This window comes from Canis aureus, chromosome 34, assembly GCF_053574225.1.
Source record: "Canis aureus isolate CA01 chromosome 34, VMU_Caureus_v.1.0, whole genome shotgun sequence".
In the NCBI taxonomy this organism is placed as follows: Eukaryota; Metazoa; Chordata; class Mammalia; order Carnivora; family Canidae; genus Canis; species Canis aureus.
In genome coordinates, this window is record NC_135644.1 from 28,758,465 (window position 1) to 28,779,658 (window position 21,194).

General features: G+C 40.7%; 1 protein-coding gene and 1 long non-coding RNA gene across 13 annotated transcripts in view; one reads left to right on the forward strand and one right to left on the reverse strand.

Annotated features, from left to right (window-relative positions):
- Positions 1–1,375: 1,375 nt before the first annotated feature.
- The window catches only part of LOC144304919 (uncharacterized), a 37,001-nt gene continuing 17,182 nt past the window's right edge, over positions 1,376–21,194 (reverse strand). For all 5 annotated transcript variants that reach the window (XR_013371916.1, XR_013371917.1, XR_013371913.1 and 2 more), the window contains 2 exons: positions 13,440–13,515; positions 1,376–2,842 (listed from right to left, as the gene is read on the reverse strand). This is a non-coding gene — a long non-coding RNA (uncharacterized LOC144304919). The remainder of the gene's footprint in view (positions 2,843–13,439; positions 13,516–21,194) is intronic.
- Positions 6,504–21,194, forward strand: part of LOC144304917 (uncharacterized) — a 78,641-nt gene continuing 63,950 nt past the window's right edge. The window contains exons 1-2 of one of the 8 annotated variants that reach the window (XM_077883565.1): positions 6,504–6,731; positions 20,226–20,363. Coding sequence is in view for 2 of the 8 variants with exons in the window: in XM_077883561.1 (XP_077739687.1) it covers positions 20,350–20,363 (14 nt within the window). In the remaining 6 variants the exon portion in view is untranslated. Of the gene's footprint in view, positions 6,732–9,063; positions 9,079–20,225; positions 20,364–21,194 lie in introns of those variants that run through there. The other 7 variants (XM_077883559.1, XM_077883557.1, XM_077883561.1 and 4 more) reach the window with 7 other exon arrangements.

Genomic DNA, 21,194 nt, shown 5'->3' on the forward strand with positions numbered 1-21,194 from the left:
TCTGGAAACGCTTTCCCGCCCGGCCTGCAGGGATACGGTGATGTCGGAATATTAACTACTGCGCTGGCCTTTCCTTTCAGTCTCCCTTGTTTGCTTCCTCTGTTCTACCGTTATCGTCGGCGCCCCCTCGGGGCAGAGTTCTGCTCCCTTTTATCTTGTCTATCTATATAAACTCCTTAGGTGAGCTCTGTAGTCTCAGGGCTCCAATGAATCTCAAATTTATCTCCAGTGCTAACTTGACATTCTCAAAGGCATTACTCTAAGACTGCGTAAGTCAAAACATGGCCAAAGCAAAGCTGTCACCCTCCTTTTTCCAAGGAAGAGCTTTCTCCCCTATTCTTGCCTGAATAAATGGACTCACATCTACTTGTTGATCATCAAAAGCCTTGGAATTACCCTTTAATCCTCTTTCTATTAGTTCTATTCCCACCTTTCCACAAGTATCCCCCATAAACTCTGCTTCCAAAATATATCCCAAATCCCTCCGATTCTTTCCATTTCCACTACCTGACCCCTCTTCAAGCCACCATCTTCTCTCGCTTGGACTATTGAAACAACTAACTGCCAAGCCTCTGGTTTAAATCCTGTTTCTTCAATTCTTCCCGCTGAAGCCCGAGGAAGCTTGTAAAATCCTACACTGTACACATATTTCCAGGCTCAAGATCTTCCAGGAACTTCTAATGGCTCTAAGCTTATTTTTGCCTTTTGACCTTTTCACTAACTCTTCCTTTTAGTTGAAATGTTCTTCCCATAGATTTTATCACAGTTAGCTCCTTTGTGTCATTCAGATCTTCACATAAATATCACATCCTCAGAGAGATCTTCTTAAATCCTCAGTCTAAATTTGCATTCACTATCACATGCGCTCTTAATTTTCTGCCAAATACTTATAACTACCTGAGAATCTCCTTGGTTATTTGTTTGTTGATGATCTGCCTCTTGTAGTGCAAGCTGCATGATAAAAATGACATTATTTGCTTCTTTTCCCCTATGTCTGAGAATCTATATCTATTGCTGTAACGTAGTAAGCCCCTCATACATCTTTTTTAATAGAGAGAAAATGATTACACCTTCTAAGCAGACGCATACAAAAGTTAAGAAATAGTTTAAGGGTAAATTTATCCTATTGGCGTCGACAATCAATAGATGGGGAACCTTATTCCCAATCTGGAAACTGATGCTGTAGAATGAATGGAAAGCAGTCACTAAGATTTATTTACTTCTGTAGCTGTGAAGTGGCAAGCAGCTAGAAAAAAAAAATGCGGAGAAGGAGCTCATCAGTTAGAAGATTGGCAGAAAAAAAAATCAATGTGGCCTAAAGTTCCCAGCTAAACGGAGAGTTTACAAAGGATTTGAACCTGTTGTGTGAAGCACGTAAACAAATTTTATTAATAGCATTTATGAGTCACAAATAGCAGTGAATGGAAAGACAAGAAACTAACCACAAGGTCAAATGTTGTCACTGAAGACAAGTTTATAGTAATCCTGTTGTACCAGAGCGGAAATGGGAAATGACAGTGTAACATCATAAGAAGTACATTATGTTGAGCTCAAGAACAAAGCCAGATGAGTAGGAAATATTATATAAATAGCAGACAGATCACAATAGAAGAAAGTGATTGTCGTTATTGGTATTCAAAATGATTAGATTACACATTTTGGTAGGCAACTTATGGAATTAAATTCTCTCTACCCAAATGGGGCCAACAGGAAACTAAACAAAAATTTTTGTAGAGGAAGCAGTGGAGGAACATAACCAGTGGGTTCATTTGACTGAATTCATTAACTAATTAATTAATATATTTAGTGTGAAATGTGCTCCCTTTCACGAACTCCTGAAATGTACAGTTCATCCATATGAAATAACTGAATATGTAAGATTCGGTTCAGAAAAACTCAGCTCATTAAACACTGTTTGGTCTCTGTATTCTAAACCTGTTGGATTGTTGCATCAAGTAAGAGTTTGCTTTAAGGAGCGTGAACTCCATTCCTTACACTCCAAGCAGTTGAGGTTGTGATGACTAAGCCTTGCCACTCTTACTTAGCAATGTGGCTCACTCTTGAAAAAAAAATTTCAATGCAAAGGACCGGGGAAACAATAAGAACCACAGCTCATCAACACTCTTCAAATAAGTCCTCCATCTTTAATACGAAATAAATAGGACAGTTTCTCACAGCAATCAGATGGTTCTTGACTGTTGGGGCCTGATTTGCATTGCAAAGGATGAAGTAGATAGAAGGGGTGTGTGCATGCCGGGAACAGAGTTCAGAGAGTCTGAGGGGAGGAAAGGATTATACTTAATAATGGATATATTTTTGAACTCCTTAGGAATGTTTTGTTGCCTCATGACTGCAGAGCACTGTGGGATTTTGCTGTCCTGTTTCCCTAGGGTCTTATCATTAGATGGTTACCTAATTAGCACACAGCACATTCTTGCCTATGTTCTATTTGCACTGCAGATGCTTTCATTTCATACATCATTCACAACCTGCAGCAATTACAAAGTGGTAAATGACCTTACGCGATAATTACACTAATAGATCTGTATTGTTTCATTTGGAAAAGACTGGAGAAATGCGCTGTCTGACGTGTCGGAAGAGTGGTGGCAATTTTGTTCTTTCTTTAAATCTGGGACATAAAGCAAGCAAAAAGGTAACTTTTGATCATAAAGGTTACATCACATACTCATCGGATGAATTCTTATGTAGAGATTTCTCCTTGGCATGAATGTAAATTTCCGGCCAATATCTCCAATGTACTTTTACTTGGACAAACAGTATTTGGATTTATCAATCAGAAGTGATATTTTAATAAATCAATAGTATCTTGGACTGCTGAAATCTGAAAAAGAGAGAGAATGATTATTTTCCCCTAAAACTGTTTAAAACCCCATCTTGGACTGATAGTTGTAAAAACTCATAAATAAGCTATGATCCTAATCTTTAAAGTGGTTGCAGTTCAAACCAGTGGCAATTTTCAAAAGAAATATAGACTCATAAAAGATGAATGCCAATACAAAAGAAAAAAAAAAAGACAAAAATAAATGGTCCATGCTGGTTTCTCACCCACTCTCCCCTACTTCTATACAATGAGTCAACTTAGGAAGTTTTCTTGAGATGGTTTTTAGAAAAAAAAATTTGTATCTTCTGAGCACATTAATAATCTAAAATTGCTACAGCTGAATATATACATGGAATTTCTGAATTTTAAATTTAGTCCACAGAAATAGTCTCTACCCACACTTTCTGGATCTATGCTTATGTACGTAAAACACTCTGAGGCTTACTCTAGGATATAGTAATGTAAATGGAGTTTTATCAACTAATTAAGTGTAATAAGTTTAGAGCAACTTTCTATAGGAGCCTAATGTTCAGAAAATATGAACTGTCTTCACTGATGAAATTCACAAAATATTGTCTCAGTCTCAGTTTTACTTTGTGCTAACCAGAAGCTTAAAAATGAGTGAAGTACTCCATTTTTTCCTGTGACTTTGTCAGTGGATGAAAACAATAATTAAAATGATAAATGTTGATAGAGTGAAAAAAGCCCCACTAGCTTTATAGTTAGAAAAGGTGTGCTCTAGTCCTCAGATAGCTTGTATTTCAGGGGACTTGAAATAATTAAAAAGGAAAATCTGTACTTGTGGTATTCCCAAACTTCCATCATATCCATGATCTGCTCCTTTGGGAATTCTGTTGTTTCTGGCCTTGATCTCAGTCTGGAAGTTTTTTATTCAACAAAGCTGAGAATGTAAGATGGATTGTAGATTTAACGCAAGCTCTTGATGGGAGGAGGTGGATAATAAAAGAGGGAACATGGGAAAGAAAGAAAGAAAGAAAAAGAAAGAAAGAAAGAAAGAAAGAAAGAAAGAAAGAAAGAAAGAAGAGAAAGAAAGAAAGAAAGAAAGAAAGAAAGAAAGAAAAAAAAAAAAGAAAGAAAGAAAGAAAGAAAGAAAGAAAGAAAGAAAGAAAGAAAGAAAGGAAGGAGAGAAAGATGAGAAAGAAGGAGGGGAGGGAAGGACAGAGGGAGGGAGAGAGGGAAAGAGGGAGAGAGGAAGGAAGAAAAGAGGAACGAAGAAAGAAAGAAAAGTAAAAAAAAATCAAACACGACTTCTTAAAAAATGCATACATTAAATGCAAATACACTCATATTTTAGAATTGTAAAAATGTGGACAAATAGATACAGGACATATCATGAAGGGATTAAAAATCATTCTCCTGCCCATGGCACACACACACACACACACACACACACCCCGGGAGCACACCGCTGACTGACTACTCTGAGGGCATCGAAGAGTCATTTAATCTGTTAGTTTCCTCACCTCAAGATGATTGAAGTGATAGATCACAATTCTCTCACATGACTTGCACCTTCATATAAGTGATCTCATTCTATACTCACAAAAGAGTAGATTTTCTTCTCTTTGTTGGAGCAGAATCGGAACTCATATACGTGGGATACCCGCAAGTCTCAGGGGCCATGAGTCATTTCATTTCGATTAACAAATAAAAACCACGTAAGCGACTCCGCAGAGTTTCTGCTTGTTTTCCTTTCTGCTCTGGTTTTGCTCCATGAGGTTTTCTGTTATACTTTTAATATGGTGACCATTAAGGTCAAGTTTGTTTTCAGGCTGCCTGGCAATTTCCCTCTGCCCCTCACCAGTTGCTCTCCTCAGAGACATTTTCTTCGAGTCTTTCTCATTGAGTCACCCAGTGCTTTGGTGACCCTCACTCCTACAGGGTAGGTTTAGACTTTGCGTCCTTTGTCAGTGTAGGGTTTTTTTTAGATTCTGTTTTGGTAACATCATTGGACTCGCTTTTCCCCCTCACACTAGCTGCCGTCTGACAGAATCAGGGATGGCATTATTTCACCCTCTTCTCATCATCACTATTGTTATTTTATTTATTTATTTTTTAAACCACACATTGTTCTTTTCTGCTCAAAGCCTGGCATTCTGAACTCTGAGTAATATTTCCAACAGGATGAAATGAGGTAGTGGGCCACACTGTGCCAAAGTGAAATGCTTGCCCCTTCTAATCAGTGCAGTTAAATAAGACCGACTTTGTTGAATATCTTACTATAAAGCATTCCTAAGTACACATTTTACACGTAGTTGGGTGAGTAAACAATTGGAGTACTGTAAGTTGCTTCACAGCATAAAGCTGAATAACACATTGAAACAACTTCAAGGACCACAATTCTCTTTTTGAGATCCGTGTTTTTCTTCATTAGAAAAGCCTTTTGGGTATGGCACATTTGGGGGGAACTGAGAATCTTAATTTAGGCATTTTTCATTTGATGTTCCTTGCCTCTTTCCTTTGATGAGCATACTGGAGGGAGTCAGCTGCAGTAACTCAAACGGACTTCTAATAGCCTATGCTAATCGTGCAGAGACCTTTTCTTTTTTTAAAGATTTTATTTATTCATGAGAGACCAGAGACCCAGAGAGAGAGGCAGAGACATAGGCAGGGGGAGAAGAAGGCTCCCTGCGGGGAGCCTGATGCGGGACTCGATCCCAGGACCCCGAGATCACCTTGAGCCAAAGGCAAACGGTCGCTCAACCACTGAGCCACCCGCATGCCCCCCGTGTTACATTTTTGAGGCAATTTTCCCCTCATACGGCAGTGGGAGTAGGGGGAGAGGTATGATGGAGGAAGGCAACTTGAAAGACAATCATAATAAAGACAATCTTGGTGATCTAGTTTATCGAGGACCCGGTGGCTAGTTTCCAGTGCAAGAGGAAACAGGCCAGGGATGGGTCAGAATCCATGTATGAGCTAAAAGCTCAGGTGAATCAATTCAACGTCCTGACTGCCATCTCCTAGATAGATGATTTTGAGCAAACCACTCAACTTCTCCAAAACTCGGTTTCATCTTCTCTAAAATTGGATCCTACATAGTTCCTGCTTCTCCCAGCTGAGAACTTCAAGTGTTACTTTCTTTTACATTAGCATCTGCACAGCCTTCAAACAGGTAATACTGGTTATTATTTATTAGTGTTCCCAAGGCTACTGTGTGGAGCTTTAAACACATCCGATGAAAAATGACAAAGACAATTACATTGCTTCAGCCAATTCAGGCAGGTATTACTTCACTCAAAGGCTTAGCCAGCAGGAGATAGTATCACTTCACACGTTTGTGTCTTTACCTGGTCTCCTGCTTCTTCATTTCAAGGACAAATTTTTAAAAACAAATGGTTTAGCAATGCTTTTCTAGAAAAGATAAATTTATAACGTGAAGCTTAAACATTGTCAGAAAGAGGAGCAATTCTTATAATTAAAGGTTTAGAAACATTGATCTTGACAGAATTTTTACTTTTTATTTTTTTAACCATATTTCAGTTTGTTCACTTGAGAAAATAATCCCAGTTATTTTTTGGCCTATGTTGAAATGTCATGAGTAAAATGAAACAAGCATAATTTTTCTCCCCTGGGGTTCAAGAGTTTATTCCTTCTGATACAACAATAAATCAACTGACAAAATGGAATTTCTTTGCAATACATATGCAACAAGTTAGGTTGCATGGACAAGTTGAGCTTCAGTTTAAATATAGAAACTGTGGAACATTTTATTATAAAGGAATAGTGCTTGGAAGCTCCTTAAAGAAGTAACTACCAAAGTAACTCTGAGAAGAAGATAATGTGATTAACACTAGAAAACCTTAAAAAGCGATCTCAACAGCTTTGGAAACATCTGCTTGCCAAGTCAAACAGCGATATATGTTGGGTGAGTATAAAATAATGCTGATTTACTGAATCTTTCTAACACCTTATTTCCTTAGAATGGACAGGCTGGCGGAAATGTTCTGTGCATTAGCATGCCTCTGTCTTATGCTCAGTGCAAATTGAGCTTTTAAATCCAAGAGTCCAGGCTTCAGTATCAGCATACCTTTATGTCATCATGTGTTTGGAAACCCCCATAACCAGATCTGTCTCTTCAAGAGACAAAAGCCCACTTTGTAGTTACAGACAAGACACAAACGTGAAGCCAGCTCATATTTTCCTATAGCTCCTCTTTCTAGTTAAGTCTGCAAACTAATTTGGATTAAACTAAAACAGACTTTTGCTCCAAGCATTTTGGAAGTTTAAAGTTTGGCTAATTTTGGTTGTCTTTTCAAAATATTTCTTATATGGCTTCATGTCTGCGTCCTGGAAGGGGACCAATATGTGCTTAAATCTTTTACGAAGTTGCTCTTTTCTTCTGCCCAGGCTTCTGAGAGGCAGCAAATACGTTGAAGTTCTAAGGATTTCTGTCTGCTTTTATCAAACGGGATGCTGGACAAAGTTCATTGCCACTAGTATTCAAATTCAATGGGGTAGAAATATGGAATATACATTTTAAACATACTATAATTGTTCCGGTATTCTAAAGCTTAGTAGGCACGTACAGCAATTTTTAAGAGAAGTAAGAACAGAGCAGTAGCTTCAAGTCTTTGCTCATCTTTGTTTCTCCCTCTTTCATATTCACTATGACTTTATTTCTTGCCAGTTGAACCTGAAAGCAGGTTATTTTAATTTCTACTTTAGATTCTGTGCTATCATTGGTACATGGTACTACATAAGAAATCTACTCTTCTAAAAAATCTTTGCCACTGATGCCACATACAAATACCGTATGGACTAGCTCTCAGAGCCAAGGCAGGAAAAATCGCCAAAGGGTAAAAATAGTTCTTGATATGATGATATGCTGCTAAAAGCCACATGGTGTTTGGGTGCAGCATTTCACAGTCAAACAATCATAATTTCATGCCTAAAATGTGCATGTTATTTCAGGAAAATACAAAATCTGAGCATTGCACATTTGCTACAGAATGACCAGTGAGTGTTGCTATAATGATTTGTTTTTCTTTTACAAATGAATATTTCTTGCTGAGCCTTTTCATGCCATATTGCCTGGGGCGGCAATGGGAGTAAGGACAGGCGGAGGTGAGAATAGGAGGAGTATTGAATATATCTGGTCTTTTCTGCTAAATTCCTGTAATTCTACAAACTAGGTAAGGTATAAAACAAGCCTCCTTTCTTTCGCCTTTGAAATGTTCGGTCCTATAGTCTTCATCTCAGAAGAAGTGAGTTTTGTGAAGCTCCTGCCTCATGGTAGGGAACGACTTTTCAGTAGGAAGGTTTATATTCTGTCCCTAGGAGTCCTGGAGTTCCCCTGGAATTATTAAAAAACATTTATCGCAGTAAAACACCCTCTCCCTTAAAGTTGTAATGGATTTGAGAGCGCTCAATTGGTTGGAGGCCATGGTCATTGCAATGTAGGTACACGAACATAATGCCAGTTCCAGAAAAACACTCATGGTATTTAAAAACAAAAAATTATTTGAGAGAGAGAGAGAGAAAGAAAGAGAAAGAGAGCAAGCGGGAGGAGTGGCAGGGATGGGGAGGAAGAGAGGGAGAAAGAATCCTCAAGCAGACTCCACAATGAGTGGGGAGCCTGATGTGGGGTTCGATCCCAGAATCCTGAGATCACAACCTGCCCTGAAATCAAGAATCAGGCAGTCAACCAACTGAGCCACCCAGGTGCCGCTCATCTTATTTTACTTCACACTCAGGTGGCAGAGGGGGAAGGATAGTGAGGTACAAGGAAGTATTGACAGGGGACACAAATTGGAAACAAAAGGAAAAGTGATTAGGGTGTGTTTTTGTTTTGTTTCATTTTGTTTTGGTAACAAAAAACTGCTTACTCAGAGAGATAAAGGGAGCTCAAGATTGTTATTAAGCAGAAGTTGAAGGTTTGTGGGATCTCACAAACTAGAGAAATATTTCAAGGCCTGGAGAACAAAAGACTCTGTTGAAAGGTCATTGTACTTGTGAGGATGGATGATTAATCCAAGGATCAAATCAGGGTAAATGCACAAGGGTCTGATCCCTTACCATAATAATAATTAATGGCATTATATAAAGTTTCATGTGTGCCAGGCACTTTATAAAAATTAAATCACTTAATTCTCTACAAAAAAAAACCCCAAAATCTTTATATTTTTATTACTCTTCCCATTTTACCGATAAGAAAACTGAGGAAGAGAGATGTGAAGGTATCACAAGCAGGCTTCTAGAACACTGGCCAGTTGGTGAGCCAGCTAGTTTTGTGAATAATTGAGAACTGAGGCTGAAGGTGCAGGACATACACTGTCTGTATAAGTCAACACAGAATTGAAGCCACGAGGGAAGCATTCCCAAGTGTTGAATTAATAAAAGAAGTTTATATTAAAAGGAAATTATAATTTAAAAAGTGTTTAATATAATTGAGTGATGTTACTCTGTATACATATTATCTTTTTTTAAAAATATTTTATTTATTTATTCATGAGAGACACAGAGAGAGAGGCAGAGACACAGGCAGAGGGAGAAGCAGGTTACATGCAGGGAGCCCGATGCGGGACTTGATCTCAGGACCCCAGAATCACGCCCTGAGCTGAAGGCAGATGCTCAACCACTGAGCCACCACAGGCGTCCCTGTACGAGTATCACTTAATTCACTCAATATTTTCTAGCCAAGTAAAAACATGTTTCAGAGCTGGGGAGAGTCTTACTGTCATCTAATCCAGTAGAATTCAACCATCTTCTGAAAGAGATACACTTGGAGGACAACGCTCACATGGAGAGCACACCCCGAAATGAATAAACTAGGGCTAAAGAGATTAGTTCAAGGCTTCACTGTTAATTAATAGTTCAATGAGGGCTTTCACTCAGTTGTCTGATTCCCAGCTCAAATAATTGAATCTATGTGTGGTGAGTGATAAGAAGGAGAAGACAATGGCTCCAAGCTCATGTTGTTAAAATGGCTACCAGGCATATTTAGTATCTATTATGTCTTAAACGTTGTTACAAAGCACAGAACAGATGTAATTCCAAACTTTATGTTTCCATAACTAGCAAAGGAGAGAAATGGGACAGTTGCAGTATAATTGTAATAGAATACAGTATGCCTAGATCACAGAAAACAAGTATAAGGTCTGGACTCACAGACTTGGGAAAGGTTCCCCAAATGGTCTCTGAAAAATGGGAAAGAGTTGGTCAAATTTGTAATTAGAAGAAAAATAGATCCAGCCAGATCTGATGTAAAATTGTATAAGGGAACAATTATAAGAAGTGTTGTTTGACTTGAATGCAGAGTCTAATGGGACATGGCAAAGGTGAGGTGGAAGGAGTAGAAAGGAGCCAGGCATTAAAGATCTTTCTGTTAAGCAGTGTGACCTGTATCTCAAAGATCTTGATGAGTTTTTAAGAAGATAATGATATTAATCAGATTAAATTGGAGCAAGATCACCCAATTTGTAGTTGAGGATAGACTCATGACAAAGAAACCAGTGAAAAAGGCTATAGTAATACTCCAAGTAAGAAGGGAAGTGGCTTATAGTTTCAGAAAGTCCATGAAGATAGAGAGCAATGAATTGACTTGAGATGTTTAAGAGGCAGAATGGTAAGTACTGTACTGACAAAGTATGGATAGTGAGAAAGCAAGATACAAAATCAAAGACAATGCTCAATTGTTTAAACTGTATTGTATCCCTCTAAAATTCATAAAAGCCCTAACTCCCAATATGACTATCTTCTGACACAGGGACTTTATGGAGGTAATTAAAGTTGAACTAATTAAATTAGGTCATAAGGATGGGGCACATATCTGGATAAAACTGTTGTCCTTATAAGAAGGGACACGAGAGTTCTCTCTCTCTCCATGCTTGCACAAAAGAAAGGCCATTTTAGGATACAAAGAGAGGGTGGCTGTTTCTAAGCCAAGAAAAGAGCCCTCACCAGGAACTGAACTGGCCAACACCCTGATTTAGGACTTCCAAGCCTCCAGATCTGTAAAAAATAATTTTTGTTTGTTTGTGTAAGCCATCTGGTTTATGGCATTTTGTTATGGCAGCCCAGACTGACCAAGCTTTACAATTTGTCATTTATATCAAATCTGGTACACAATAGTGACATTTGCCAGTTTTAGAAACATGGAAAGGTGAGTTTTAATTGTGATTCTCAGAGGAGGAACCTCAGAAAAAGAGAGGTTTAAGAAAAAAATTCTCAATCTAATGTCACAGAAGTCAAGAGAAGAGAACTTCGAGGAGGGAGTGGTCAACAGTGTCAAATGCAGTGGAAAAGACAAGAAAATTAAGGACTAAAAAGAATTCACTGGTTTTGTCCATTGGAAGCTTGGATGAGAATGATTTAAATGGTGGGGTATGACTGTTGGTAAATTGCTGGAGGCTGAGTGTGTTGTCAGGAAAATGTCCCACTCTAGCATCCTGCTGCAGGAACAGAACTGAATGATGGCTCCATACATTGTCCTTCTCAATTGATCACCATTGCAGCAGAGGCCATAATTCCCTTTGCCTGTTCACAGCCAATAACTGAGCAGAGAGAGTGTAATGCAGGTCCATTCCCAAGAGACCTGGCTTCCTTAACTGGGCAACTTTAGCTTGAGGTGTCTTCATTTGCCAGGTTGACACTATCCTAGAACAATGCTACCCTCTGAGACTCTTTGTAACCGACCCTCACCCCTGCATGCTCTCTCTTTCAAGGGCTTATGTCAGCATCACAGTCTGAAAGCTCTCCTCATCTTCCTTTTTTTTTTCTTTTTTTTTAAGAGTGAGATAATTGGGGTGGGGGGAGGGCCAAAGGGAGAGATAGAGAATCCCAAGCAGATCTGTAAAGAGCACAGTGGAATCTTACACGGGGCTGGATCCCAGGACCCTAAGGTCTGAAATCAGGAGTCTGCTGCTGCTCATTTGACTGAGCCACCTAGGTGCCTCTTTCCTCACCTTCTTATACTCCCTTCCCTTGCTCCTTTGCAGATATCCCCTCAAGAATCTCTTCTTGTGCACTTGATCTTTTCTTTTCTTGTTTAAAAAAATATTTTATTTATTTATTCCAAGAGACACACACAGAGAGGCAGAGACATAGGCAAGGGAGAAACAGGCAGGAGCCTGCTGTGGGACTCGATCCTAGATCCCTGGGATCATGACCTGAGTCAAAGGCAGATGCTCAACCATTGAGCTACCCAGGCGCCCTTCTTTTCTTTATTTTTTGTTCTTTCCTTTTTTTTTTTTTTTTTACAATTATTTATATATTTATTTATTTATTTATTTATTTATTTATTCATTCATTCATTTATTTATTTATGAGAGGCACAAAGAGAGAGAGAGAGGCAGAGACACAGGCAGAGGGAGAAGCAGGCTCCATGCAGGGAGCCAGATGTGGGATTCCAGGATCACACCCTGAGCCAAAGGCAGGCCCTAAACTGCTGAGCCACCCAGGGATCCCCCCTTCTTTTCTTTATTTTAAAAAAAGATTGTATTTATTTATTTGAGAGACAGAGAGCATGTGCAGGTGAGAGAGGCAGAGGGAGAGGGAGAAGTAAACTCCCTGCTTCTCTCACAACCCTAGGATCCTGACCTGAGCCAAAGGCAGAGCTTAACTGCTTAACTGACTGAGCCATCCAGCCACCCCTTGATTTTTTCTTAATAAAAGATATTTTCCTCTGAAAATGCAGACCGACCCTGGGGAACCAATAGGATGAAAACCAGAGACATTATCATGCAAATGACATTTTCCAGAAGTGTGGCTACAAAAGATTTACCATTAAATGGGTAGAACGGGTTGTCTGAGAAGTCAGAAGGGGTAGAATGGAGTGCAGCAGGTAAGTAGCCTGGAAAGAAAAGAAGAACCCTTCTATTTTCACACAGAGGGGAAGGAAAAAGGGATAACGATGCAGGTGATTTTGTAGGTTTTTGGTGCAATTGTAAGGTAATTTTCACTGTCTGGCTTCTCCTATTCTGTTAGATAGGAGGAGAAAGAACAAAGGGGATGGTTAGGGGCTTGAGGAAGGAAATAGACCCTGTGGTCCATGTAGAGTGTTAGATAGAGAACAAACTAAGGAAACACAAGACTTTGGGGGCAGAGTCAAGGCCCAATGTGAATATGGTTGGTTGCTTTTACCCTTTTAGATGAGCTCAGTAATTGTGTTATAGAGTGAGAGAAGGGCAAGAGTTGAATTTCAATTTCAACTTCCTTGTTTTCAGATAATGCTTCTGACCACATACGTCCCTGTCACCATGCTCTGTTGTTTGGCCAACGATCTCAGCAAGTGTTTCTGAGACTTTGAACTAGAATGACAGTTGTGCCAAGATCTCTTGCTCTTCCAGGACCCTGAGAGAGAGTCCTTTTATCAGTACCGGAAAGATTCTCTGCCTTTGGTATGAGTATTGCTACCTGAGTTCTAGTTCTTGACTAATACAAGTCAAAAAGCAAAACCAAAAAGATTACCCTCAATCTCTTCCACTTCTCCTTTGCATACCTCTCCTGAGGCCTTTCATATCCTCCTGACGGACTCACCATCTAGTCCTACCATTCATAAATAACAGAGAACCCAAAGGGAATCCTTGAGGGATGGTATATAACCTCATGGATAGCCAAAAAGACATTGTCATACTTGCAATTATAGTTCTGTAGCATCACATTTGGAGTTTTGGACACAGGAATGAAGAGAAGTGAGTATCTAAAGCATCCTATAGAAAAGAAAAATAATTAACAACAAATTGATGATATCAGGAATCATAGATAATTATCAGTTTTATTTTTTAAGGCATAAGTGAAAAGGTGATAGGAGTAGCTGTGATACTGACATTGGATATTCCTATATTGCACACAGAGAAAGTGAGCATCGCTTCTTTGCCATATTTTAAATCCCATTGGCAAAATTGTTGGTAGATTGGGGTGTAAATAGAGAATTTGAGTACAAACATATTTCTTACTGTTAATTATACATATCATTTACTGAAAATTCCATTACCTGAAGGCACAATCAAATATGAAAAGTAAAGACTTTGACCTGACCCGATAATGACAAACAGAATGGATGAGGTGTTCCAAAATGAAACAACAGAAAATGAGAGTGATTAGGAAATAAATCAATCCTAAATATGTTTATCATATTCCAAGAGACACTAGGTAAAAAACCATCTGTATTAATGAAGTTTTAATAATCACAGTAAGTCATCATTCTATATTTTCTATCTTCCCTTCCTTTGTATGACATTTATTTGCTTACTACTATATTCATGAAAACCCTCTATATATTGTGAAGGATTTAAGATTACACAAATTCATACTCATTTCTTTGAGAAAAATATATATTTATAAGTACACTGAGGACTTCAGAATCATTATATATTATGAGATCCTTATAAAAAATGCTATAGAAAACATATATCCTTATTCTTTTCGTGAATGACATATTTTCTTCATCCCACCTTTCTCTGAAAATGAAGAAGATGCTTTTTTACTTTTTAATTTTAGCAAAGTTTTAAATAATCACTATACAAATATACGATACTGAAATTAGGTGAAATTTCCCAGAATTAATGGAAGTTTGTGTGTGTGTAGGTGTAATGTCAAGAAAATAAAGGGAAATGAGAGATATTTTAAAAGGAAGTTTTCAATGTAAAAACCAAATTTATCCTAATTATACAAACTATCCATATCTACAATACTTCATAAGTTACTGCTGGAAGATATGCATACATTTGAGAAACCACAAGATCATTAAGATTTTCTGAGTACTTTGAAAACAAAATCTTAATGTTTAATATAGTGGTTATGCTACTTCCTTCATAATCAATAATCCATGCATTGGATATATGTTAACCTTTTCTTTTGATATATGTTCACTTTTAATTAACTATTGCATCGCTTTCAAATTATTTCATTTAAATAGTTTATCCAATACTTTTTAATTATTTTTTACTTAAAAAAAAGAAAAATGTATTTAATATCATGCCAAAATCTTCACAAACTGTGTTTCAGATAGTAAACGTATTTCATGTTAAAGGCTTAGTATTTTGTAAATATCAGACGTTTTTATAATAATAAGGATGATATCTTTTAGGTATTTACTTTAAATTCTCAAAAACACTTGTCTTATTACTACCATCTTTTAAATTTTATGTTTAAAGCATACAGATTGATGGTGGTTTTGAGCAGCAAACAAATAACTTAGTAGTTCAGAAGCCAGCTCTCACATTCATGACCTAAATTTATGTAACTTGCTTTACTTTCATGGGCTCCATTTTGATTCCTGTGATCCTTGACACATCTCACATTGTTTGGTATGAGTAGATTCAGCATTTTTATATCTTTCTTGAATATACGAACTCATTCATTTGCGGTCAAATGTAATGCAATTATGAATGAATAAAAGACACTCTCCCAAACACATTAACTGCAGAGTTGCAACGGAAGCCTCATGATTGCATGCCTACGAGCTAAGGGAGTTTTCTATCTTTAGTCTCTTTACAGTGACTTAGCCATTATGACAAAAATAAAAAAGGATTGAGCCTGAGTCGTCTAGCGATGCTTTTTCCTGATGATTTCTTGATAAATCAGGCTCTCCGTCGGACTCCAGTGCTCTGTGATTTTTATTTCCTTTGGAGAACATTTATCAGGAGGTTTGTCTGTTTGTTTGTTTAAACTTAGCCCAACTTCATGAGGAAACAGCCTAGAAAATCATGCTCAAAATTGAGGTTCATGCTCTCTGAATCAGGTTTGCCAATGTCAGGCAGGCTGCAGAGGGGAAGGCAGGCCGCGGAGGGGAGGGCAGGCCGAGGAGGGGAGGGCAGGGCAGGCCGCAGGGGGTGGGGGGGAAGGCAGGCCACGGAGGGGAGGGCAGGCCGTGGATGGGGGGCAGGCCGCGGAGGGCAGGCAGGCCGAGGAGGGCAGGGCAGGCCGCGGAGGGCAGGGCAGGCCGTGGATGGGGGGGCAGGCCGAGGAGGGGAAGGCAGGGCAGGCCGCGGAGGGCAGGGCAGGCCATGGAGAGGGGCAGGCCGCGGAGGGGAAGGCAGGGCAGGCAGCGGAGGGCAGGGCAGGCCGCGGAGGGGAGGGCAGGCCGCGGAGGGCAGGGCAGGCTTCGGAGGGGATGGCAGGCCGCGGAGGGGAGGGCAGGCCGCGGAGGGCAGGGCAGGCCGTGGATGGGGGGGCAGGCCGAGGAGGGGAAGGCAGGGCAGGCCGCGGAGGGCAGGGCAGGCCATGGAGAGGGGCAGGCCGCGGAGGGGAAGGCAGGGCAGGCAGCGGAGGGCAGGGCAGGCAGCGGAGGGGAGGGCAGGCCATGGAGAGGGGCAGGCCGCGGAGGGGAAGGCAGGGCAGGCCGCGGAGGGCAGGGCAGGCCATGGAGAGGGGCAGGCCGCGGAGGGGAAGGCAGGGCAGGCAGCGGAGGGCAGGGCAGGCCGCGGAGGGGAGGGCAGGCCGCGGAGGGCAGGGCAGGCTGCGGAGGGGATGGCAGGCTGTGGAGGGGAGGGCAGGCCGCGGAGGGCAGGGCAGGCAGCGGAGGGCAGGGCAGGACGCGGAGGGGAGGGCAGGCCGCGGAGGGGAGGGCAGGCCGTGGATGGGGGAGCAGGCCATGGGGGGGGCAGGCCGCGGAGGGCAGGGCAGGCTGCGGAGGGGAGGGCAGGTCGCGGAGGGGAAGGCAGGGCAGGCCGCAGAGGGCAGGGCAGGCCGCGGAGGGGAGGGCAGGGCAGGCCCGGGCCTGGATCCAGCGCCGGCTCCCATGAAGACAGAACCGCTCTCTGAACTGGGAGTGCACCTACTGGATAGATTTCTTGTTGGAGACCTTTTTTTCTTCTGGTGTTGAATGAAGCTAGAGAAATCATTTTGCCGACATTATGAAAAAGAAGGAGGAGAAGTGGGACAGGACTCAACTTGAGAGGTGCGCTCTCCTCGCCCCGGCCTGTGACTCCCACCGACAGCGAGGGCAGGTGTGCAGATGCATGCGGAAAAAAAATACTTTTTTCACATTAAACATCAGATTTGGGTCTCCCCAGAGAACGCTGGTTACTGGAGGAGGCATCCTCGCGGAGTGTTTAAGCCCTAAATCCATCCTGAAGCCGACTGGTCCCGGAGTTCTCGCTCTCTTCCGAAATCCTGGCGTGGCCCACACCCGCTCTGTTTCCCACGGAGCCTAAATACATTTAGCCATACGAGATTCGAATGATTAAATGTGACTTCTGTAATTGTTTTCCTCTGAAGATCCAGAGCCTAATCTGGCTCTGGTTAATCGTTTTAATTTGACTTATAATACAGTGTCAGTTTATTTAGTTGGAATTAGTTTTCTATTTCCCTCCTTTTTGTAAGCGCTGCCTGTTTACTTAACAATATTTGGCTTTGCCTAATGATATGTACAGAAGACAGTGCTAAGTGGAACATCAGCTGTTTACATCAGCTCTAACAATTAATGCATGTTAATTTTTAATTACACTGATTGTACTAGAGGCAGAATGTATGTTTCTTCACAGAACAGATGTACTAGTCAGCTTGGCTGGTGAACATGCATATCGATCAGATGTTGATGCTGCCAGCAATTCAGCAAAGTCTGCTGAGTGTCGGCTTCTAATGTACTTACAAGTTTACGGCTCAGAGTCCTGGTGGAGGCAATACAGCTCGATGCTATATCCTCTAATGTTTACAGATAATCACAATATGTCTGTTTTGTGGTTAGCATTCTACAGTGTATGATTAGAAGATTGAATAGGTATGAGGGGATCCAAAGGTGTCTTCACTTGTGGACTGTTTTCTCCACCTTTATTTTGAGGTAGGGTCTTCCAAGATTTTTATTTTGCCATTAGAATTATTATTTTCTTTAACCGATGGTTCTTGTTGTAATGCTAGCTGCCTACCACAGGTGACCACTGTCACTACAAGGAGAAATTGAAAAGATGATAATATAGCTACTGTACTGGAAAGACAACCAAGCCACATAAAAAAAAGGGGGGGGGCAAATGACTACAGCCAGCATCTAAAATCAACTATTAGTTTGTCCAGCATATAAAAAGACACTTAACATCATTAGTTTTCATAGAAAAATGAGTTATAACCAAATGAGACACCACTATAGTCTTACTAGAAGGGATAAAATTAAAAGGATCAGACAATACTAAAAGTTAGCCAGGCTATGGAGCAATTAAAACCCTCATTTATTGCTAGTGGGCGTGTATATTGAGAACATAATTTCAAGAAATTGACATGTTAATAAGCCAAACATACATGTAGTCTTTTTTCTTTTTGCATATTTTTTTTACTGGAGTTCGATTTGTCAACATATAGGATAACACCCAGCGCTCATCCCTTCAAGTGCCCCCCCTCAGTGCCTGTCACCCAGTCACCCCTCCCCCCGCCCACCTCCCTTTCCACTACCCATTGTTCATTTCCCAGAGTTAGGAGTCTCTCATGTTCTGTCTGCCTCTCTGATATTTCCCACTCCTTTCTCTTCTTTCCCCTTTCACTATTTTTTTATATTCCCCGAATGAGTGAGACCTTATAATGTTTGTCCTTCTCTGACTGACTTACTTCACTCAGCATAATATGCTCCAGTTCCATCCACATTGAAGCAAATGGTGGATATTTATCGTCTCTAATGGCTGAGGAATATTCCATTGTATACATACACCACAGCTACTCTATCTATCATCTGTCGATGGACACCGAGGCTCCTTCCACAGTTTGGCTACTGTGGACATTGCTGCTATAAACATCGGGGTGCAGGTGTCCCGGCGTTTCACTGTGTCTGTATCTTTGGGGTAAATCCCCAGCAGTGCAATTGCTGGGTCGTAGGGCAGGTCTATTTTTAACTCTTTGAGGATCCTCCACACAGTTTTCCAGAGTGGCTGCACCGGTTCACATTCCCACCAACAGTGCAGACGGTTCCCCTTTCTCTACATCCTCTCCGACATCTGTGGTTTCCTACTTTGTTAATGTTCCCCATTCTCACCGGTGTGAGGTGGGATCTCATTGTGGTTTTGATTTGTATTTCCCTGATGGCCAGTGATGTGGAGCATTTTCTCATGTGCTTGTTGGCCATGTCTGTCTTCTTTGGTGAAATGTCTCTTCATGTCTTCTTCCCATTTCATGACTGAATTGTTTGTTTCTTGGGTTTTGAGTTTGATAAATTCTTCATAGATCTTGGATACTAGTCCTTTATCTGATAGGTCATTTGTAAATATCTTCTCCCATTCTGTAGATTGTCTTTTAGTTTTGTTGACTGTTTCCTTTGCTGTGCAGAAACTTTTTATCTTGATGAAGTACCAATAGTTCATTTTTCCTTTTGTTTCCTTTGCCTTCATAGTGTATCTTGCAAGAAGTTGCTGTGGCTGAGTTCAAAAAGGGTGTGGCCTGTGTTCTCTAGGATTTTGATGGAATCTTGTCTCGCATTAAGATCTTTCATCCATTTTGAGCTCATCTTTGTCTGGTGTAAGAGAATGGTCTAGCTTCATTCCTCTGCACGTGGCTGTCCAATTTTCCCAGCACCATTTATTGAAGAGACTGTCCTTTTTCCAGTGGGTAGTCTTTCTTGCTTTGTCGAATATTAGTTGGCCATAGGCTTGAGGGCCCATTTCTGGGATCTCTATTCTGTTCCATTGATCTCTGTGTCTGTTTTTGTGCCAGTACCACACTGTTTTGATGACCACAGCTTTGTAGTACAACCTGAAATCCGGCATTGTGATGCCCCTGGCTCTGGATTTCTTTTTCAATGTTCCCCTGGCTATTTGGGGTCTTTTCTGATTCCACACAAATCTTAAGATGATTTGTTCCAACTCTCTGAAGAAAGTCCGTGGTATTTTGAAAGGGATTGCATTGAACGTGTAAATTGCCCTGGGTAGCATAGACATTTTAACAATATTAATTCTTCCAATCTTTGAGCATGGAATATTTTTCCATCTATTTGTGTCTTCCTCAATTTCTTTCAGAAGTGTTCTGTAGTTTTTAGGGTATAGATCCTTTACCTCTTTGGTTAGGTTTATTCCTAGGTATCTTACGCTTCACATACATGCATTCTCTGACCAATAAGTTCTATTTCTAGGAATATGCTAAAAACAAACAGCTACTTATGTCCTTTAAAAAAAGTCTCAAAATTGTTACAGGAGCTTTATTTATAATAGCAGAAAACCAATAACATTCCAGAGGATAATGACTAATTATAGTATATTCATACTGTGAAATATTACATGGGAGTTTCACTTTTGGCATGACTGACTGTATGAGGTACTCTGAAACCTGATAAATTATAACAAAAAATTACCATTTAAAGTTTCAGGGAATAGTCCTAAGGACTTATAGCAAATGAAGAAACATTTATTCAAGAAAATCTACTATAACTCAGTAATAATTGTGAGAATCTGTGGTATTTGAACAAAGACTCATGCCCTTCTTCTCTCCTTCTTCCTACCTCAAGAAGACAGAAACTCCAGACTAGAAATGGGTCTCCTTTTTCCCTCCAGCAACCAGCTGAAGATCTGTCTTTCCTAAGGGTGCAGAACATCAGCATTTTTCATCTTGCTCCCAGCTACCTTTTGCTGATGCTAAGTTCCAGGTAAGTGTGACTGAGAGGTGGGAGTCTCTTCTTTGGCCAACACCACCATACCACCATCCCCCCTCTACACCCCCCACCCCACACCTCCCCACCCCCTGCTAATGGGACAGAGGCTCCATCTTGGGCACTGCGAAAATACTGAAAGCCCCAGTTGCCCCTATTCTGGCCCACTAGGTGGCGTTCCATGCTAAGAGCAAGCGAAAGGCACCTAGGGCTGCTGCCCCCTTCTTATCCATTGAGTCTTCACCTCCTAAAGTGGGGTGTCACTTTAAAGAGAAGCTCACCATTGCTTCTGCTACCAGCACTGAAGACGTGGTTTGGAGATTCTGCTTGGGGAGGACAAGCAAGCCATAGAACAGTGAACTACAAATTCCTTTCCAAAGGAATTGACTTTATTTGCAAGACTAAAGAAGTTAGGCCTATGGGCATTCTCAAAAACAATGGAAATTTTTGGTGAAAGGCTATAGGAGATTAGTAGATTTATAGGATATATGAGCTAAACTGTAGGACAGTTCACTGGAGAGAAATGGGAAAAGAGGTATCTGGAAGCCCTCTTTTGGGGTCAGAACAAATCTTTGATGGTGGAAACTATAACTTCAAGGTCCCAAAATTTGATAGGTTTAGTCTGTAAAGATATTCATGCCCCTGGACATTGTTGAAGACAATAGAGCAATGAGCCAGCATTTAGTGAAGCTTAACAATGGAGTGTGGGGAGTATGGTGGGGAAGCAGGTGGGGGAAGGAAACAAAGAGAGTCTTGCCAAATGCATTGTCATCCCAGGGCCAGTGTGGGCATACACAGTGTGGGCTGTGACCTTGATGGGTGACATCA